Consider the following 22,098-nt stretch of genomic DNA (forward strand, 5'->3'; position numbering starts at 1 on the left):
AATGTAGTTTTTCAAACGGATGCTAGTTGCGGCTGGGTTTCGCTGATACAATTATCTCGAGGCCACGACAATGGAGATCACCAGACCAAAGGGAGCTTCTAGGGAGGACTGTCACACAGCAGCTGCCGCTGGGCAATGCTTAATCGAATTGCCTGGCACGACCACATTAACCAATGGGGAGAGCACAGCAAACAAAGAGGGGGAAACAAGTGTGAAGTGTGAGTCATTTCACTTTTGCTACTTTTGCCTCCCATTGGCTAAAAAGCTGTGAGTCATTCTGAGGAGCTCTCCTTGGTGCTGATTGACAGACTGTCCAGGAGGCAATTTTACCAACTGCTTTATCAGCAGGGACCCAAGCAATAGTTATTAGGATTTAAAAAGTTAAATCAATACATGGCTTTGTCTCTGTGGTGCAGGTTTTAAGATGTTAGTATGATATATTACGTTTGCATCATGTTTTACTTGCCATGTATTCTATTTTAGCTAACCCATGCAAGAGGGTTTTATTTCACATTTATACACGAGAGGGATTTGGAAACCTCTGGAAATGCTTCACAAATTGCTGTTGTGAAATATATGAAAGGGGCTTTCACAGTCATATTACGGTATTTTTACTTTTTACTGTGTAGTAACTACTGTACAGCACAAAGGTCTGTTAATAAAAAGGTTCAAAAACCCGCTTCATTCTCTACTAACGACTCAAGTAAAGCTGCGAAAACGACCTTTGACTGGAGATAATGGGATAATTAAACCTTTCGTGCATTTCTGCAGCAAACACAAATGTCCCACCTTCTATAACACATTTTGCCTTAATGGGAACTGTTTGCTGTAAATAATGCCTTCTACTTTGTATCTTGTTTCAGAGAACTGGCCATTCTACACGGACATTTGGCAGATTCACCCATGGTGTGTTGTCAGTATGAGCTTTTAACCCAAATCACTGTTGTACTCGTCGTCGTGTTGATTTTTTTTTCTTTCGCCCCTGAAAAGTTTAACTGCTGTAGCCTATAATTTATTTCCAGGCATTTTTCTCGGCATGTACTTCACTTTGATTTGTTTCTCTTGTAACTCCCTCGATATGAAAGTTGCTGTTGTGCAACATCTGTATTGCCATAGTGTATTTTCTTCACTGCTTGAGTGGGTTTTATTATTGTACATCCACCCCCATAAAGCCTTATTTTTGTAATGGCACGACATACAACCTGTGTGAATAATGTAATGTCTTGATGGTTGATGGTGTAATATTTGGCAGTGTAGGTTTCTGAGGCTGCTGACACAACCCTTACATTGAAATTCAAGCTGTAACACATTCAGTTGCTCAGTTGAGCTTCTTGCTTCTAAGATTATTTACCTGTTGTTGTTGTTTTTTTTTGTATACGGCTGAATGGCTCTACATACCTACACCTATAAAAACACACAAGCTGCTGCTGGCGATGTAATAACTTAATGTTTATTGTTCCTGTTACACTGGCTCTCATCATTAGGCAGACCTTCTGGAATTATCTAATCAGGATCTGGCTTGATGTGAGGTGCAATGAGGTGCAACCAGACTTGTGGTTGTCCCCCTCCCCCTTCGCGAGCTCTCTAACCAGTAAACATATCCGTCAGCCACCCAGTTTGGCTGGTGATTTTAGACTCTAATGGGTACGAAGAGGATTGGTCGTGTGGGTGAGAGAGATGCTGGTTTCCATAGTAACGGTGCTCTCCCATCTGCCCTCTCTTGCTGCCACTATGGAAGCGAAGTTTTCCGCTCCTGCCGAAAGCAAAGCTATGGTAAACCTGCCCGCCTTGACTCATCCCCTGCTCCCTCACCCCACCCACCCTTCCTTCCCATATCCTCCTGTCTGACTTCATCTTATTTCCCCACTGATGTAATGTGATCTCAGCCACAGAGATGTGGTTCCAGGCAGTTTATTATGACCCAGTCTGCACTTTGTGTTCCTCTCAGTCAGTCTCTCTTTATTGTGTTTTCTTGTTCATAATATCTAAGACTTGTCTGCACTACCGCCACCTCATATGTCTTTTTAAAATTTTGTTATTACTCGTTTTACACAATCCAATACATGTTGCCCTCACCTTTATTTCTTGTGGATGCATACTGTATGAGATTCACGTGATGTGAGCTTTTCAGTTCCAGTGTTTGCTAGAGAATGTTGCGTCAGTATTTTGACCTAAGTTTAATGTGAAAACCTTTTAAAGGAGAATTGAATTGAGTATAGCCAGTTGATCATCCCCTCATTTTATCACCTAATGAAGTCATACCCATGGGAAACACATCTTGCCCCCTCCCTTCAGCCTATGAGCCATACGTTTTCATAAGCCACAGCAGGCTTATGTCACGCTTGAGCTTTAGCCCATTTATTTCACTCTAGGGGCTCTACGTGGCCCTTTTCAAGGACCCATCACAGTCCGTGCTGCTAAGCAAATGTGAAACGTCATTCCCACCAAAGCTCAGTTGTTTTCACACTCTTTTTCTTCATTAATTTCACTTCTTTTATCTGAATTTTCCTCCTTCTTTGTCTTTATTCCAGACTCTGAGACCACAGAGGATGAGACCACAGAACCTCAGATGGAAACCAAAGAAGGGAGGCACCAAGATAAGGCTGGACGAAGAGGACCCTCAGGTATTTAGTCTTAAGTCTGTGATTTACTCCGCACAGTCTGCACTTGTTAGATTATCTGTTTTGACCTGACATTTAAACTTTTTTGATCTTTTATAGCGGCACATGTTGTAAAAGATACTGATACATAAGATGTATGCGGCAGGCTCATATTTGGTTCAGCTCTTTTATGAGGCAAAAGTCAAAATGATTTACCGCAGCTCTAATATTGCTGCCAAAAACACACTTCTCCTAATCAAAATTAGGATGCAATGCAGATCAATAGATGTAATGGCTGGTTGTTATCAGCTTGGCCTGCGACGTGCTGGATAAAATCCAATACAGCAGAATGCATTAATCCCGCATGGGGTGATGCAAGAGTGTGACACACTGCCCTAGTTTCCAGCAAGGAACCTGTGTTGGGTTTGGATCTCACCGTGCGCCACAGCAGGAAAGAAACAGGCCACAAAGAGATGGGTTCTGCTAAATAAATGAAGAAGACTCTAATGGCAGGGATTATTTTACTGTATTATGACTGCTGAGACTGAACTCTGCATTGCTGTAGATCTTTCAAAATCTATATAATCTAGGAACATGATGATATGAGTTGAATTTATCAGTTTGTGTTGCTAGTACATTATCAGTTAGAGTTGGGTGTAATGTCTTTTAAGACACTGAAATCAACAAATGTTTGAGTTTTGCCTGCTGGTGAGAAGAATGAGAAAAAGCGTAATCATTTACTAATCAGCTTTTAAGTTAATCCACTAATCATTGCAAAATACATTTTTGAGTAACCTTGACCTTATGTTTTGCACGTCAGCCCACTGAAGTCTGTTGATCTGTTAATGTACATCATTTCTTTAATTTTCAACTATTTTTTACTATTTCATACATTTCGTACAGCTTCTGTAAAGTTCCTGGATGTCTTTGTTCGTTAAGGTGATGGCGCGTTGGCGTCACAAACCCTTCATACCCTTCTCCAAACCAAGCAACAGCATGTCTGAATATAGATCAGAAATATTGACACTCTTCTCCTCTAGCAGAAGAAATTTGATATTCTTCCCTCACTCGTACACAGTGTTTGCGCTTTCGAAGCTTTGTGCTGGTGGGCTGATTACGCCCTCGTCTCTTCCCTCTAGAGACACGCACCAAAAAAATAAAGAAAGAATGTCAAATGAGGGAGGGATGAGATGCTACATCATTTGTTTTTGTTTTGTTTTTTTAATAAATCCCTCATCTAGTTGCTTCCACTCTTACGCTAGAATGCCTTGTTAAATTTAAACAAGCAACATGCATTTTCATACTAGAATGTACATTAGTGCAGAAGTTTCACTGAAGCAATGCTTGGTTTAATGACATGCATCTGAGAATCAGGCTAAAGCACTAATAGGCTGAATAAAACAGAGAAATAAAAACAAAGCCTTGAAGCTTTTCAGGCTTTTCCTCTGAAACAAAATGTAGCCTGATGTCTGGTGGCAGAGCTGAGTCAGTCGTCATTTATGATCGCAGTCAGGGCCTGTTGTTTTATATCCTCACATCCGATCCTGTTTCAAGGCTTCCGCCGTTAACACAAGATGCTGACTCCTGTTTCTTTGTGCTGCCAAAGCGTTCCTGTCTCCGTTGCTCATCACTAAAGTGTCAATCATTGCTTGATTTGCAATGGGGGAGTATACACTATAACACAGGTCCATTTCCCGTTTTAGTAAGTAATTAGGAGATGGTCTTACACTGCCTTTATGTCAGTATTGTTTTTCTATGAATGAGGATTGGTACATTTTGTATAGCTTCCTTTTAATTAGTCTTTTAATTGCATGTAATAGTGGAATAAATATCCAGAAAACATAAAAACTTCATTATTTAACCTTAAGCTTTTTATACTAAGGCTGTTATTCATGCTGACTAAAAAACACTGTAACATTTACAGTAAAACACCTTTTTGTTGAAGGTTTAATTCCTTTAATGATCTGTGATACATTCATATATAGTAAATTTGAAATGACATGCTTAAATTAATATTATTGAAAGTGGTATTCAAGCAAATTTGTCTTGTCATTAATGCACATCCGACAGTAAAATATCTGTATAACGTGACTTCATCTTGTGACTGTGTGCTTGTCTCTTCAGCTGAGGGAGGGAGGATGATGGACTATAACCCAGATGCTTCAGATCGCAGGGCCACCCTCCCTGGCGCCTACGACCCTGTGGTGGAGCGAGAACTGCACGCTCTGGGCTCCCGACCTCCGGGGCCCCACCTTGACCCCACCAACCCCGGCAGGCAAGCTCACGGCGGGGGGTCCGCCGAGGGGGGCCCCCCCGTCCGTCACCTGGGCGTGGAACCTCTGATCCGCGCGTCTCACGCTAACCTGGCCCGGCCTGTTCAGGGGTCAGAGGAAAGTGTTTCCGTAGGCAGCGACTACTATGGGAGCATGTTCAGCCTCTACAGAGGGAGAACATTTTCTATGCCGTTATAGCACATGGTTCTCCAAGTCACACATTTACAGAAAACAAAAAAAACTACAAATCCTAAATTGCAACAACCTGATCCACAAGTGAAAACATGATTTCCAACGTAGACTCAAGTCAGAAAACTAGCATCTCATCGTAGTTATATATTCATTTACTCCTGTTTCATATATCCAAGCTTTCCATGCAGTGCTCTTACTTCATTTTCTTTTTGATGTCACACTTTCCTTTGACTCAGTGTTTTTATGGTTTTCAATGTGGTTTGAGTTCAATCTAACATGTGTCTTAGTGAATGTTAATATGACACAATCTGCTAATATGTTCTTGTTCAGCACTTCTGACAACTTTACTGTTTTTAACCACTGCACGTTTTACAGAGCAGCCCCTCACTGGATTTAATTCATCTAAATGAATCTTTCTACTTTGCTGTGGCATGCATGGGTTTCTGGTTTTGTTGGCTTTTTCCAAGCTAATGTTAGCATGAATGTTCCCACAGACAAATGATCATGTAATTCACACGTTTTGCAAAGGCATAATGTTTGTGTATTCAAAGTTAAAGCAGGGACTTTTGTAGTGCAAATTGTATATTAGCACTTTTTGTTCATTTAGTTTAAACTTGCCTTATGTACAATTATTGGCCACATGTCTCCTCAGTTTAGAACTTCTTAAGAAAGCTTCAAAGTGGCTGCTATTATTTTCTCTTCCTTGTGTTGCCATTTCATTCCACACTGATTTGTTGTTCAAAAATGAGACTCAAAGAATGCACACAGCACGAGAAACTCACCAATAAATATAAAAACAGGATAAAATGACACAAGTGGACTTTCACACATTGTGAGCAACACCACCAGATCACTAACATCACACCTCCGTGTCCCCTCAATCCTCACATCTGTAGGACTCAAACAGCTGCTGAGTCACAGGGACTCTCCTCATGTGTCCCCCTGCCTTCTCCCCTGCCATCTCTCACTCCACACAAAAACAGCACCAGTACCCCAAAACAAGGCCTGGATGAAACCATACCCTCAGAGCCTCAGTCCAACAGTGTCATCATGACTCCCAAACTGGCTCATGCTGGGCCTAAAATCTTTGACAAAGTCCGAGCTTTTGAGGAGCGAAGGACCAGCATTGATCTACCAGGAGGCATCGGACATGTTTCCTCTGAATCACACAGCAGTAGGAAGAAGACAGGAGGCCCCAGCAGGGAGGACGACCGAATCCTGCAGGACGCAGCCCAGAAGCGAGCGGTGTTCAAGCAACGAGCTTCTTCCTTGGAGGAAAAGATGAGCTACTCGCAGAAGGTGCAGAACTACCAGAACAAGTTCACCGAGGAGCTGCAGAGGATCAAGAAACTTGTGGGGAAGCCCTGTTTGAAGAAGGCGTATTCTACCGAGCAGCTGCCCCAAAGCGAAAGGCTGAGCGCAGGGAAGCTGGAGCCCATTCCTCCCCAAGTTGTTAAAAAGTTGGAGGCACGGGAACGAGCCCTGAAGAAGCCTAAGGCTGGGGAGAGGGGTGAGGGAGGGAGCACGCAGCTTTCTCCACAGCCCCAGAGCAAGAGCCTGGGTGATCAAAGTAGCTGCCCTGAGAGGGATAGGATGACACAGGCAGATTCGCACAGGAAGCCAGTGGACAGCTCATCACAAGAAAGCACAGGAAAAATCTCTGTTACCATGGAGACAGCACCAGTTCACCAGTTACCAGGGCAACCATTGCCAACAGCCACAAGAAAAAGCCTCTCAAGGTTTGAAGATTGTCTTTAGTGATGAATTTGTGAAAATTAAAATAAAGGTATAATCTTAGTGTTTTATTTGCATTATTAGTAATGGGGAACAACATTTGAAAAGAAACTGAAATTGTATTTTGTGATTTAACATCCAGTATTTATTCTTCACTTGATGTGAGTGTTACATAACCGTTTTGTGGTCTTCACACACAGGGAAACCCAACAAAGCTCACCAGCAACTGACAAAGACACACTTGTTGCCACGTCCTCCAAATCCTCATCCTCATCCAGAAGGTTGGAGACGACTTCAAAGGCAGGCACCTCGATGGATGACGCAGCAGACCCCAGATCAGCCAGCCCAAACGGGAGGAGATCCCCAGTCAATGTGAGGGAAAAAGGGGCCCCGTTTCCACCCAAGCCCCCTCGCCTCACCCCGTCGCCCACGCCTTCCATCAGCCCTCTGCTGAAGAGGAGGAAGGCAGACGTGGGGCGAACATCTCCAGCCATGAGGGTGAACATCCCCACCATCCTGGTAGAGGATGAGCCCGTGCAGGCAGAATGTGTGGCAAACAGACACCGTGAGGAAGACAGGACAAGGAGGAAGGAGGGCAGAGTTCACAAGAGCAAGAAAGAACGATCTGCCCAACCTAGGTCTCCAGAGGACGGTAGGAAATGTTTAATGGTCTTTAATGATTTTTGTAAAATACTTCGTTGTGCCAGTATTCTGGAAAACTAGGCACTACAATGTTTCTGCAGAGCCAATGCGCACTAATAGAATTTGTAAGAAGAACGGACTCCAAGCAACTGAATGCAGTTCCACATTGTCGTGTTTTGCTTGTTCCAGGGGGCTCTTCTGACGACCCGTTCTTGTCTGCTGACGAGGAGCCAGGAGAGGCCCCCAGATTCACGAGGCCTCTTGAGGACTTCACAGCAGCCAGCAACACAGAGGTCACACTGAAATGCGTCATCACTGGAAACCCGCCTCCTACAGGTACAGCTTAGTGTTCTTGTTGTGTTTTTATCCCCTATTTATTCGATTATTAAAATTTAAACCGTTTTTAGTCCAGCATTTGAGTTGAATAAAACAATTGCGTCACTTCGTAATCAATGAAGTGCAATTAAATGAACTTGCATTTGCTTTATATTAGGAGAGAATCTGACGCTCTCATTTTCTCACGTCCACACAATTTGCTGTGCAGAGTCTTTCCTTAGATAACACAACACTGTTCATACTGGGACATAATCTCCTTTTTCTTCATTACACATCGTTGAGAGGTGGATTGTGCTATATTTGTCCCATCAGTGGGTGGTTGTATCGGGTGTTTGTCATCTGTGGGGACTGTGTTTTTCCTCTACCTTCTCAGTGACATGGAGAAAGAATCATGTGGAGATTCAGAGTGATGCGTTCCACGCGGTGAAGGCCGAGGGAGAGACGCACAGTCTGGTGATAAAGCAGATGAGGCCGAGCAACGCGGGGCTGTACAGCGTCACAGCTGTCGGCGCGACGGGCCGAGCATCCTGCAGCGCCACGCTCTCCATCCAGTCAGGTGAGTCCGGTCCAGAGGCGGCTTTACCGCGTGGTGTTACAGTGACACGCTTGTAGGAAGACGGCGACATTAAGACACGACGCGCTGTTTGAAATTACATGAACATGTTGAGTCACACGCAAACCCGCTTTAATCCACTGCCAACCCTCCTCCGCCTGACATTCTGTCTTAATGACTACAAAGGCCCGCTGGAGCTCAGCATCCTGACCGGGTGCTTCTCCGCATTAGTTGCCATGGCAACCCATTAATTCTTCAAGGCACCGAACTCCCCTGGGTGACGATTCAAAAGGCAGACCTGTCCCGTCGCACAAAGGTCTCCTGAGTCTCAAAGGCAGCAGTAGCATTCAGAATCAGGGAGTGAACGAAATGACTGTTTCCTCTGGTACGAATGCGCCTGCACGCGTGCGTTTATACTGTATCTGTGTGAGCATGTGAAAAGCTTGTGCGTCTGTCAGAGTGTCGATTCAGTTCATGTAAATGCAAACGCTCTGCCTCAGTTTTGTCAACACATGCGAGCGCTCGCCCTGGTGCCGTCTCACCGGCAGCACGGGGTCCTGCGTTGCCATATTAGGCCAATGCGGTCCAACGTGCGGGAGTATTTTTAGCCGGCCTCTTGTTCTCCCGGGTAATTGCAGTCTGCTTCATGTCCCTGGATGAGATTACCGCTGCAATCGTGGAGTTTTTCGTGTCTCTGGAGTTCACTCTGCGGGGCTCGGAGTTGCAGTTGTCAGAAGGTGGTGGGAGATTATGTGAGTCATTTTAGCTGGTTTAGCTAAGCAGAGTGGATTTAGGCAGTGTGAGCCAAAACAGTGGGAGAGGATGTAGGCTACAAATGTCAAAGCTTGATATGGTGAAGGAGAATCCTCTGTAGTGGTAGATGCCTTTGTTTACAAACCACCAAAATGCACATTCATACATTATTACACTCTGCTCTGACTATACTGTACATTGACCGTCAGGATCAGGAAACCTGAGTGATGTATGTATGTACGTGACAGTGAGTGGAAACAGAGGAGAGAATAGAGTGAGCGAGTGAAAAGGACGGTTAGCTGGCTCAGATAGTGCTGCTGTTGTGTAAGAGTTGGCAGGATGGAGTAAATAGTCTGAGGAGTTCTCCCCTGGTGCACAGACGCTGCTCAGAGATGTGACTCTAGGTAGGTTATTATGTTGTTTTATCTTTTTACACGTCCACTCTGTCTTTGATTTATTTCACCTGCAGCTCAATGCAGATAACTTTGCCTCCTCCTTTCTCCCTAGACTCTGGAGATAATGTAGTTTAGTTAAATGAATGTACTCGGCTGTTATCGCCTCCTGGACACGTCTTAATTGTGCTCCACACATGGATTTTATTCATTTCCATTCATGTGTCGCAGCCGTTCGCTCGTGCCAAATGTGAGTTTGAAGTTTTAGAGAACAAGTGCCAAAACCGAAACGAAAATGAAGTGTGTTATACTTTATCCAGTTAAGTGGAAGCCAAGAGTCCAAACACAGCGTCTGCCCTGGAGCTCTGTGGGAATAAATGCATGATTGGGTCAGGAATTAAGGGATTAATTCATTATCTGTTCAGCTGCGGTTCTCTGTGTGTGTGTGTGTGTGTGTGTGTGTGTGTGTGTGTGTGTGTGTGTGTGTGTGTGTGTGTGTGTGTGTGTGTGTGTGTGTGTGTATGTGGGTGCATGTGGCCTACACATCTCTAAGTGCTCTATGTTGCCAACTGCTCATCTTGGCAAATAGTCCTCTCCAGGAAAGCAAGCGAAGACTGTAAACATCGGAGCTCTGACAGATTGTTCCCACCTAACAAACCACCCTGGTGCCATGTTAACCATATTTCAAAGAGATTTGCACTTAATCACTCAAATTAATAAGTGTGCAAACTAGAGAAGACCCTACGTAAAAATGAATTAGACAAGGCAGTGGTGTGCTTGACAACCTTTTAAAGCTAACCGCTCTCTTATTTTTGTTTGTTTGTTTCTTAAGAACCGACCCACACACAATGTGGGAAACCGACTGTCTCGTTGGAAGTTAGTAGTCCTGCCCAGTCCGATGAGGAGTATCTGAGCCCACAAGAGGATGCCATGGAGGTCGGGGACTTGCCTGCTCTCGGTAAAAGTGTCCACTTCAAAGAGCCTCCCTCGTTTCAGGTACAAGATGATCAGACTGAAATGCAATTTCAACTTCTTACTTCATGCAAAGGAATAAGGTGTTATCTTTCTGATCTTTGTCTTTTTAGGTGGCGCCGTCTGACCAGGTGGTAACTGAAGGTCAAGATGTTATCATCACAGTGAAGATTGGAGGACAGCCCAGACCCATGGTTTACTGGTGAGGTTTCTTTTTTGAAAAACTTACAAATTGTGCTCGGGGCGTCTAAAGTTATTACCTAAGTCAGATGCTTTCCCTGTCACACGCATGATGTTTTCATCATGATTATATGGTGACAGCCACTTTTTATTGACCCAGGCTGAAGGACAGAGTCATGGTGAAGATGGGAGGGCGCTTCAGTGTGCGGCAGACGGGAGACGGCGGCAGTGAAATGAGGATCGGCTCAGCTCGGCGGTCGGACACGGGCATTTATTCCTGCAAGATCGTCAACGAGTATGGAACCAAGCAGGCGGAGTGCAGAGTGGACGTCCAAGGTGAGTACTAAAGACTTGAATGCCAGGTATTTAATATCTAATATGTCCCTTTTATAGTTTGCTCCTTGTTTTACTTGTGTTGCAGCTCACACAGCGCTGAAGATCACAAGGGAAGTAAAAGACGTGGCAGTGAGGGCTGGAGAGTCAGCTATGTTTGAATGTCACCTCACAGGACCTCTGGATGTCGATGTGGACTGGCTGTCCAACGGGAAGCTCGTCCAGCCGGCACTGCTCAACTGCAAGATGCACTTTGATGGCAAGAGGTGGGTTATAGTGTGTAGTTTGGTGAATACAGTACATCTTCTTTTCAGTGTATAATAACCTACAAAAGCCAATCAAGTTGATTGTTTCTCTGTTTCTCATTTAGGTGTCGTCTGCTGCTGAATTCGGTGCATGAAGATGACAGCGGGACATACACTTGCAAACTGAGCACTGCTAAAGGTGAACCACAGCATCTCCCTGCAGAATCCATATTTATATTTGTCTGGGAGTTAATTTTTGACATCTAGAAACATTTCACTGCTAATGCAGGAAGCTCCACCAGTCTCAGATAGGTACTGTAGTCCACAAGCATGTGACTCTGTGTTGATGTGCTCAACCTCCTCCTCAGACAACCTCCCCTCGATGACTGGCATATCTAACCTGTTTTATTTATTTATACATAACATTTGAATGACACTGACACTAAAAGAAAAAGCTGTGATCAAGGCAGGATGTCGTAGAATTCTCCTTACCAGGGGATTGACTATATTATTGCCTTTACAGAGGAGTTGACCTCAAGCGCAAACTTGAGGGTTACTCCGTCCAAGGAGCCTTTGTTCACCCGTAAACTGGACATTCTGGAGGTCACTGAAGGTCGTGCCGCCCGGTTTGACTGTAAGGTGAGCGGTTCACCTGCCCCAAGAGTTACATGGATGCATTTTGGTAAGTCTCTGTGCTGTGTCTGATCTTGGTGCATGCAGATCTTTAGACAACAGCTGTGATCTAAAAATGTGGTGACGTTTTTCTCCTCTCTTATTTTTTTTTTTTTTGTAGAGGCAAGAGTGGAAGAGAGCGATAACATTCGTTTGCTTCAAGAGGGAGGGCGTCACTCGCTCATCATCGCTCATGTTAGCAGTGAGACAGAAGGGTTCTATACAGCGGTCGCTCAGAACATTTATGGAAAGTCTGAATGCACCGCTGAGCTCTACATGCAGGAGCCCCGAGCTGCCATCTCGGCTCACATGTAAGAGAATTCATTCATATAGAATACATCAAGTGTCATTGCGAAGCCTTTGAAAAAAATTGATTTAAAAATGCTTCAGAACAAAGTGAATCTGTCAACAAAATGGTGTTGCCAGAAATTGAATTAGCTCTTTAATCTTTCATTTAAAACCTTAAAAAGTTCCACTTCCTTTCTCCAGGGTGAAGTTGGAAAAGATGCCGTCGATTCCTGAGGAGCCTGAGGTGCTCGAGTGCGAGGTGGAGAAGAGGACTATGCCAGACTTTGTCAAACCTCTGGCCGACGTGGAAGTGGTCGAAGGAAAAGAAGCAGTGCTCAAATGCAAAGTGTCAGGCCTTCCCTACCCAACCATCGCCTGGTACCACAACGGGAAGCGCATGGAAAGCAGCGAAGAACGCAAGATGACCCAGTGTAAGTCTAGAAACCTAGACTGATAATGTCAAATACGTTGTCAAATAAGCGTGATAAGCGTCCCGCAGATAAGAAACGTGTGTGTGTCCTTCAGACAGGGATGTGCACAGTCTGCTGGTTCGCAGCGCCTGTCATGCTCATGGGGGCGTCTACAAGGCCGTCATATCCAACAAAGTGGGCAAAGCTGCTTGTTACGCACATCTATACGTAACAGGTACAGTCGATGGCTTAGATCTTTTGTTGGCGCGGGAGAGGACCCCTGATAATCTGTATATCTTCATATTTATTTATCTGACATCAGATATTGTTCCTGACCCCCCTGATGGTCCTCCACTGATTGAGGCTATTACGGGGAAAACCATAAGCCTCAGCTGGAAGAGACCAAAGAGGCTTGATCCTTCACTTGGTACATTTTATTTCTGGGATCTCTCCAAAGTTTAATTTATCTGGAGGGTTTATCAAATGAAAAGAATGTAAATTACACAAGACCCTTCGGCTCATTTATTTGTTGTTTATCTTCTCTAATTTGTGAGATGATTTATTGGAGTTTTACATTTCATTAGCTCAGGTTTCAAAACAAAACCAAATTCTCTCTGTGCTGCACTGCAGGTTATTATTGTCAAGACAAATTAAAATCTTTCCTTGTTTTCAGACGCCAGCTCCCTGCTGTACATGGTTCAGCAGCAGCCTCTTGGCTCAATCCAGTGGTCTGTGGTGGCATCTAACCTGAGGGAGACCAACTACACAGTCGCCTCCCTGTCCAAGGGGGTCCGCTATGCTTTCAGGGTGTTAACGTCCACAGGCAAGATGCTGAGCAAACCCTCACCCTCCACTGATCTGGTTCAGCTGCTGGACAGAGGTAGGAAAGCTGCACTGGGCTCAGTTTGTCACCGTCACCATTTATACATTACATGCACTCAATCTTTAAATGTTATGCTTCGTAGGACCTTATTTGAGGAAGGCACCAGTTATTCTGGACAAACCAGACATTGTTTATGTGGTGGAGAACCAGCCGGCGAGCATTACCATAACCCTGAATCACGTCCATGCAGTTATCACCTGGAAAAGGTGTGTTCTTATATATTTTCATACCAATTTAACAGGGGCATACATGAATAATATTGTGCAAAGAGCTGGTTATTGTGTAAGGCTTGTTCTATATGGATGTTTTTTCACTCTTTGCACAGTAGCTCCTGTCTTTACCTATGAATCTAGGCAGTAGTATCACAGCTCCTGGAGAAAAGCTTTGGTCTCTCTGATACTGTACCTGGTATACCATAGCTGCTAGCTCTGTCACTTCCCAACTCTCTGTTCACCAGGAGGGGGGTGGTGCTGGTCAACAAACCGGGGATGCATGAAATGAGCATGCCGGACGATGATCAGCACACCCTGAAGCTCCAGCGGGTCAGGAGCACCGACCTCGGGCAGTTGGTGGTCACTGCCAGCAACCAGTTTGGCAGCGACCTCTGCACACTTCAGCTGGTCATGGCAGGTCTGTGGAGTTCAGACAGGGCAGTAAAACACACATTTAGTTAGAATCCACTCACTAGCAACTACTATTTACTAGGATGAAATGAAAAAATGAGAATGACTTTTGAAATTTGGCTTTGTCTGTAAAATAAAGCATTATTATTTTTTGTTCATTCCTAAATATTCCTAAATTCCTGAAAAGGTTACTTGGTTTAACTTTCAGATGTATCTGATCAACACTTATTTTGTTCCTATTGTTTACTATAATCATAAACTGGTGATTAACAGTGTTGAATGTGTTTAAGGTTTACACTGTTTTTTGTTTTTACCTCTTATTTTTTAGTGGCTCCTAAGTTTGAAACCATCATGGAGGACGTGGACGTGTACACTGGGGAGACGAGTCGTCTGGCTGTTGTGGTTGAAGGGAAACCTGACCCAGATATTCTGTGGTACAAGGTACTGGGTTATAACTATTATATCAAATAACATGTTAATATCAACCCTTTGGAAAAAAAGTAGCCATTAGTGGTATTATTTATTATCTAACATGGTTGTAATAAGTACTTGATCTGTTGCAGGATGACATGCTCCTCTCTGAAAGCAGCCACTTCACATTTGTGTACGACGACCCAGAATATTCCCTTGTAGTCCTCAACACCAGCCCTGAGCTCTCCGGTGTTTACACCTGCACCGCTAAGAATCTGGCTGGCTCCAACTCCTGCAAGGCTGAGCTCACAGTTCGCACAGGTCTGCGACAACACAGTCAGTAGAAAGGGATTATAGTTGTGTAAAAGCAAAATGACAATATGCTGATTATATTTACCATTTAGTTTACATTATGGAATGTTGATTCCATAGTGCAGTCTATTTGCCGTGGGAAAATTGCACCTCTAAATCTAGACCATATGGGCGGGAACACACACACACACAAGGTTTTTTGAGTCTACACTATGAAACCATCTGTCACTGTGCTAACACACGTACTGTACAGTAAAGCACACAGACACCAAATAAAAATGCTTATGTCGTTGTTCCCTGCAGAGCAAAAAGAAGTGGCAGAGCCAATGGTGGATGAAGGAACCATTCTGAGGAAGATGAGGCGTTTGACGGATTACTATGATATCCACAAAGAGATAGGGAGGTGAGTGTGCGTGATGTGATGTGTGCGGCCACACAGTCACGGTGCCTCGCATCCCTCCACGTGCAGCCATGGACTGGGCTGTGGGAGAGGGGGGTGCGTGCGGGGAGTCGCACCTGCTTAACAACAGTAGACAGAAGCGAAAGATGAGTCACCGGCCTGAGCGGCGTGAATACATTAGCCGACAGATGATTTGTTGTGGTCTGCCTTGGTGGAGACAGGCATTTACTGTGAATTGTAGAGCAATCTAAGCGGCAAAACAGGCAGATGGGAAAATCTGTTTCCCAACATGTGATGTGCTTTGGTTATTAAACAGAGCGGGAGACTCACAAATGGAATTGAAGATCCTGATTTATTCTCCCCAGCTAGGAAAATGGAAATTAATGGAACAACGGCAGAGCCTCCCACATTGTCTCTCTATTTTACTGGAGTATTACTATATGCAGTTAAAAACAGTAAACGTATTGTATAATTAGAAACAAAATGCTCAGCAGTCTATTGGTAGATATACAAATATATAAACATGAGTCTTAATTGTCTCTTTTCATCACAACAGTGATATCCATACAGCCTGACATTACTAACAGGCAAGCAGAGCTCCACTTTGACCCTTTGAATACAATAATGCATAACAAGTTAAACTGATGTAAAAGGTCACATTTGTTTTATGGTGGAACATTTGACTAAGCAGAAAGTATATATGTATGTATTAAACCCATTGTGTCATTATTGTGTCTGTTGGTGCAGGGGCGCCTTCTCCTATGTGAAGAGAGTGACTCGGAAGAAGGGAAAGGCAGAGTTTGCGGCCAAGTTCATTTCTGCTCGCGGAAAGAGGAAAGCCTTGGCCCTCAGAGAGATGGACCTGCTTTCGGAGCTCGACAACCAGAGGATTCTCTATTTCCATGATGCGTTTGAGAAGAAGAATGTGCTGGTGCTCATCACAGAGTTGTATCCTTTCTGTGCCGCTATCCTGAAGGGCACGTTCTCTGTGTGATACTGTTTCACATTTTGTCTCCTTGTTCACCAAAAGTGAGCTTGTATCCATCTCATGGATGCTAAAGAGCCAAAGCGTTAATCCTAATGTCTTACAAAGTTCCCTGGAGGCATGAATGAAGTGCGGCGCAGCTTTTTCCCTCTGACTCATCGCCGAGGAGAGGAATTAGCAGGAGATGGGATGTGTGGGAGTTTTGCTCATTTATAATTCATTGCTCATGCACCTACCGCTTGGACCGTGCATTCAAGTCGCAGCTTTACTGTTTGATTTCATTATTTTGTTCCTCAACTATTGTGTGAAGATGTCACGAGGAGCTGCTGGAAAGAATAGCCAAAAAAACAGCAGTCATGGAACTGGAGGTTTGTGTGCTGCTGCTGACTGCACTGCGCTATCATTATGTAATCCCCCAAAGTTCAGTTAAACACCTAATGTTTCTCTGATTCTCTTCAGATTCGCTGTAGTGTTCAGCAGATTCTGGAGGGTCTTCGGTACCTTCACCAGAAGAGCATTGCCCACCTTGATATAAAGGTATCTGTCAATTGTTTCATGAATTTGTTTAGAAAAGTGCTACAGTACTTTATTTCCTGACTCATCATCTTTGGGTTCTAGCCGGAGAATATTCTAATGGCAAGTCCTGGGAGTGACCAGATCCGCATTTGTGACTTTGGCAACGCATTAAAATTCGAGCCTTCAGAGGAGTACTACTGCAAATATGGGACGCCAGAATTTGTTGCGCCAGAGATCGTTAACCAAACTCCTGTCTCCACGGCAACAGACATATGGTGAGCCACCTGTTCTCCAGCATGCACTACAGGGCCCACCTCATTATCTGCAACAAAAAAATGCTTCTTGTGGATTTATATTGTTCCTGGAAATTCATTTTTCATTAATCTTTCCACAGGCCAATCGGTGTCATCACTTATCTGTGGTATGTTATGAAGATAATGGAATAAGAAGTGAAATACTAATCCAAAGAATGAGTCATTTTCTTTTCTGATGGTTCTGTTATTTCATTTCAGTCTGACTGGTGTTTCCCCTTTCGCTGGTGAGAACGATAGAGACACGGCCTTAAACATCCGTAACTACAACGTGGCATTTGAGGAGAGCATGTTCTCTGACCTCTGTAAAGAAGCCAGGGGATTCGTCATCAAGCTTTTGGTAGTGGACAGACTGTAAGCATCTTAATAACTGTCCTCACCTTGGGGTACACGAGTTGCATTGGAAAGTGACTCATCTAATATTCTCCCCCATCTTTTACGTTCTCCTAGGAGGCCCAGTGCAGTCGAGTGCCTTCGTCATCCCTGGTTCAAGGTGAGGCATAATTTAAGATGCATAGCCCAGCTTCAAACATCGCCGTGTGACAGGAGAAGCAAAATGTATTGCTCCCTGAAGGTGAAGCTTAGGGATGACTCCTCTTGTCCTGTCTTTCAGTCACCAATGAACAAGAGCATCAGCACAGCTATGCTAAAACAAGTTCTGTCTAGAAGACGGTGGCAGGTAAGTAAAGCCCTACTGTAAAAATTCTCTATTGTACTGTATATATATTTTTGTTTATAGGTTGTTTACAGTCGTGTTAAAATCACCACGCCCTTATTTTTTCAGCGTTCCCTTATCAGCTACAAATCCAAGATGGTGATGAGGTCCATTCCAGAACTACTGAATGACTCATCCAGCCACGTCTCTATCGCTGTGGCTCGGCATTTAAAAGAAGGATCTCCACCACCTTCCTCTTCCTCTGACTCCGATGCAGATGTAGATGAGCTTCCCTTCATACCCATGCCATTGTCCATGGTCTTTTCTGGGTCCAGGGTCTCCCTTAATGAGATCCCAGGGGATGAAGACGGTGCTAGATGGCCCAGTGTTTCTACTGATGTGACAGGAAAAGGGGACAATATAGAGGTAGCAACAGGGGTAGGTAGTAAAAACGCAATAAATGAAGCGGAAACCCCAAATGAAGACAAGATTGAAAAGACAAAAAGAATTCCACTTAAAAAAGGATCAAGCGTGGAGTTGGATGAATCTGAGACGAGAGCCAAGCGGGCTACCATGAGAAGAGGCAGTTCTGCTGATTCAGCCCTGCTTCTCCACATTGACCCAGAAGACGGAAATGCTGATAAAGACTCAGAAGCAAGTAACAAGAGTCTAAAAAAAGCTCTTTCTATGGAACTACCGAATCGCAGCCCAAGCCCTGGGGCAGCAAAGTTAAGCCAGGAGGATTATGCCCTAAAACTGGAACTTATGAGACAGCGTCTAGTGAGAGGAGGAAGCATGGACAAAAAGATGAGCGGCCTACGAGGGCCCTTGTTTGAAACACTTGGCATGGATGAAGAGAGGCAAACGGGGTCTCTAGATCGCAATTTGAGGAGATCCAGACTGGGGCCATCATCGCTAGCCAGAGCAGCTTCTTCTGATAGTCCTGGAGAAGACACGCCAAAGACCAAAGTGTTTCGCAAAAGCTCCTCCTTCACTCAGGGCGACTCTGAACCAATGCCGCTGCACCGACGGTTTGGAGCTCCCTTAGAGATCCCAGCTGTTTGCAATGACAGCGCAGATGTAAACGAGCTCCAGGAGGCAACCTCAATGTCTGCTCTGATAGGACAAACGGTGGAGTCCACATCTGCCTCTGATGCAGCAATGTCTCTGAAAATATCAACAACGGGAGAGAACCGTGTGAAAGAGCATGAAGATATGGATGGGACAGTGGAAAAAAGCATCACATCACATGAAGTAGGATCTGAAGCCAGATCACAATGTGTAATTACTCCCAGAATAGTGATCGAGGCGGATGGTGAAGAGCAAGAGAAGGAAGAAAATCAGGACTTACATATTCAGGAAAAGGACCCAAAAGCAGATCAGGAAACGCCAAGAAGTAGCCATGAAGAAATAATCACAAATCCTCCTCCATCATCTGAACATCCAGCAGTATTTTCCAGAATAGCAGCTGCAGAAAAGTCTGCTGGTTCTGTTTCCACATCATCAAATCCTGATTTGCCTGCCACCCCACGCCAGCCTGTGCTAAGAACAGACATTAAAGACATTGACTCAGAGGCAGTGTTTGAAGCCAGGTTTAAGAAACGGGAGTCGTCTCTGACCCGAGGTCTCCGAAAACTGACCAGAAACAAATCTGAGGAGAGATCGCCCGTCCTAAACCGAAAAAATGTTGAGGGGGGCGAAGAGGTTTACAGGCCAGGGCCAAGGGGGGCGCCTCTGGAAATGGTATCCAGAGGACTGCAGGAGAAATCCAAATCGGTTCAAGATTTAAGGGAAGGTGATAAGGAAACGGGCCTTGGTTTAATTGGGAGGTTGTCGTTGCGGGGAAAGAGATCAACAATGATTGACAAAAAGGGTGAGAAACCGAAAGAGGAAAAGCATCAGGATGACACTGCTGTCAGCAAGAGGGTGTCATGGGGTATTGGTCGCAGCAAGTCCCTGGATACAGGTACACCGAAGCAGCTGGATGAGAAGGATCAAAATAAAGCTGAGGAGTCATCGGTTTCTGCCATGAGGCGCAGGTTTGAGTCCAAAGTAGCAGGAATATCTGCCAAAATAAGGACCCAGTCTGAGGAGAGGAAGGAAAAGGATGCTCACGGAAGTCAAAAGGATTTGAAGAAGGTTACAGATTCCCCTATAATGGCAATGCGACAGAGGTTTGAGAACAAAGTGGCAGGAATATCCACGAAAATTCGCAGTCAGTCCGAGGAGAGGAAAGGAGACGCAGAGGCAGCGAGAACGCCCCTGTTCACCCGCCACCGACATTCCCAGTCTGAGGGGCGCGGACTCAAAGGACTGGGCATTCCTGAGAATCAGTTAGCAAAGCAGACCGCTAGCGGTGCGTCCAAGGAGTCCGTTGAGTCCACTTCTAGTATCCATTCCGAAAAAGAGAGTGACAGACGATCGCGGTGGGACAGGTGGGGTCTGACAAAGGGACGAAGAGACAAAACACCCTCCCAGTCAGACCTGCCCTCAACTGTGAGCAAACCGGGCGGTTTATCAACGACTCGGCAGCTCATCCGATCCGCTTCGGATTTCCCCCCAGTGTTTCACATCAAGCTGAAAGACCATGTTTTATTAGAGGGGGAGCCTGTCAGTCTTTGCTGCCTTCCAGCTGGAAGTCCACATCCAGAAATTACATGGATGAAAGGTATATTACCGTAAATGCTACGACACCAAGCCATGGCATTAATAAAGTACACAGAACCCAACATTTAAAAGTATTTTCCCTTCAGATCGGAAAGCGCTGCAGGTAGATGACAGAGTCAGCCTGATCTCCCACCCAGATGGAAGGCAGCTTCTCACCATCCCGAAGTCCACTCGGAGGGATGCTGGGATTTATGAATGTGTAGCTACCAACCCCATAGCTACCACCATCACCTCCTGTACACTGTCTATAGCCTGTAAGTGTCTTACCACATGACTAGTGATAGTAATGACTTTCATGGACGTGTAGTGATAATTTTCCTACTGTGATGAATTTTACATAATTGACTTTTGATTGGGGGGCAAGGGTATGAATATTAATCCAATTGAAATGAATATTAACGGGAGACGATGAACTTTACAACAGAAAAAATAAATGGATTTTGGATTATTATCACATCCATCCTATAATGAGGACAAACGATGCCCCCTGCAAACTGGTAGATATTGTGCTTTCTAAATTGCCCGATCACTCAGCGAGTCATCGGGGCTCACACATCTCCCATGCTGCTCACATATGGACCAGTATTACTGAGACTGTGGTACAGTGCATGTTGAGTCCACTTGGCAGTGTTTGAACTTCATTTACTGTGGCTCAGTGATGTGTCTTAGTGTGATAGACTATCTACAGAATGGATAGGTCAGGTCTAGACTCTAGCCGCATCTTAAAGTCTATGCCAGGGCACTAGTTTACACCTGCATTGACAGTATGGTTTCTGCTTTAATAACAAATTTTTAATCATTATGTTTATTCCAAACGCCATCCTACAGTAATGTACAGTAAAGTACACCCTCAGTTTATACGTCATCTGTAGCTTTTTTCCTCTTGCTTTGAAGGTGTCCCAAAACGACCAGGGACCCCTGAAGTCCCCCAGACCTACAGCAACACGGCTCTGGTGCTCTGGAAGCCAGCGGATACCAATTCCTCTTGCACCTACACACTGGAAAGAAAAACAGAGGGTGAGTTAGTACAGACATTGACCAAAACACCCATTCTTCTTAGTTTTTCAGCAAGCAGAGCATTGCATCATATGCAATACCTCAAGTATTTTAGCTACATGAGGAAAAAAAAACAAAATAAACTCAGCTATTCAGACTCCTCCTTTGCACTGTATGTAGTGAGTGCACAGGAAAATAAATCCATAGACACCACTTTGACAGAGAAGATGAGTCAGCCCACAATAAAACAGTGCCTGTACCAGAGCTGCTGTCAGAGCTTTTTGTCATTATGCGCAATGAATCATCTTAATCTCGAAATGTAGAGTCGCAGACTCAACATTTGTGAATATTTATTGAACATTTTTGTTCTGTAGACTTAATTCTGACATGTATCACTTTTATTCTTTGGATTCGGCTTTTCACACACACACACACACACACACACACACACACACACACACACACACACACACACACACACACACACACACGCACACACGTGTGTTAAATATATATATATATATATACACGTCTGATCTTTTTTCAATGCTTCAATGTTAGTGGACATAGTTTAACAACACTGCCATCTAGTTTTGGCAGCATGTTAGTGTTGGCATATAAGTGCCACCAAGGAAGAAAAACAGAAATTAACTCTTAACTATTTGAGGTTTTGTCTATTTCACTTGAAGAATCTGCACACTCTCACGGAACTGTCTGACATATTTAAATATGAAAACATTCAACCATAGGTACAGTAGGCTGTC

At 44.4% G+C, this 22,098-nt stretch overlaps 1 protein-coding gene across 8 annotated transcripts in view; it reads left to right on the forward strand.

Moving 5' to 3' along the window:
* The window catches only part of spega (striated muscle enriched protein kinase a), a 38,017-nt gene that overhangs the window by 11,971 nt on the left and 3,948 nt on the right, over positions 1-22,098 (forward strand). For 4 of the 8 annotated variants that reach the window (XR_008696218.1, XM_029143169.3, XM_055513124.1 and 1 more), the window contains 33 exons: positions 2,532-2,624; positions 4,725-4,875; positions 5,962-6,804; positions 7,000-7,451; positions 7,631-7,777; positions 8,151-8,333; positions 10,308-10,471; positions 10,561-10,649; positions 10,788-10,963; positions 11,049-11,226; positions 11,331-11,404; positions 11,729-11,887; positions 11,999-12,188; positions 12,367-12,596; positions 12,691-12,810; positions 12,898-13,002; positions 13,249-13,455; positions 13,541-13,664; positions 13,916-14,088; positions 14,410-14,522; positions 14,645-14,813; positions 15,108-15,207; positions 15,952-16,152; positions 16,500-16,557; positions 16,649-16,726; positions 16,808-16,980; positions 17,100-17,126; positions 17,218-17,370; positions 17,467-17,509; positions 17,630-17,695; positions 17,801-20,339; positions 20,425-20,592; positions 21,233-21,355. Coding sequence is in view for 7 of the 8 variants with exons in the window: in XM_029143169.3 (XP_028999002.1) it covers positions 2,532-2,624; positions 4,725-4,875; positions 5,962-6,804; positions 7,000-7,451; positions 7,631-7,777; positions 8,151-8,333; positions 10,308-10,471; positions 10,561-10,649; positions 10,788-10,963; positions 11,049-11,226; positions 11,331-11,404; positions 11,729-11,887; positions 11,999-12,188; positions 12,367-12,596; positions 12,691-12,810; positions 12,898-13,002; positions 13,249-13,455; positions 13,541-13,664; positions 13,916-14,088; positions 14,410-14,522; positions 14,645-14,813; positions 15,108-15,207; positions 15,952-16,152; positions 16,500-16,557; positions 16,649-16,726; positions 16,808-16,980; positions 17,100-17,126; positions 17,218-17,370; positions 17,467-17,509; positions 17,630-17,695; positions 17,801-20,339; positions 20,425-20,592; positions 21,233-21,355 (7,869 nt within the window). In the remaining variant the exon portion in view is untranslated. Of the gene's footprint in view, positions 1-863; positions 1,774-2,531; positions 2,625-4,724; positions 4,876-5,961; positions 6,805-6,999; positions 7,452-7,630; positions 7,778-8,150; positions 8,334-10,307; positions 10,472-10,560; positions 10,650-10,787; positions 10,964-11,048; positions 11,227-11,330; positions 11,405-11,728; positions 11,888-11,998; positions 12,189-12,366; positions 12,597-12,690; positions 12,811-12,897; positions 13,003-13,248; positions 13,456-13,540; positions 13,665-13,915; positions 14,089-14,409; positions 14,523-14,644; positions 14,814-15,107; positions 15,208-15,951; positions 16,153-16,499; positions 16,558-16,648; positions 16,727-16,807; positions 16,981-17,099; positions 17,127-17,217; positions 17,371-17,466; positions 17,510-17,629; positions 17,696-17,800; positions 20,340-20,424; positions 20,593-21,232; positions 21,356-22,098 lie in introns of those variants that run through there. The other 4 variants (XM_055513127.1, XM_055513137.1, XM_055513126.1 and 1 more) reach the window with 4 other exon arrangements.

The sequence above is a fragment of the Betta splendens genome, chromosome 2, assembly GCF_900634795.4.
Source record: "Betta splendens chromosome 2, fBetSpl5.4, whole genome shotgun sequence".
Lineage (NCBI taxonomy): Eukaryota > Metazoa > Chordata > Actinopteri > Anabantiformes > Osphronemidae > Betta > Betta splendens.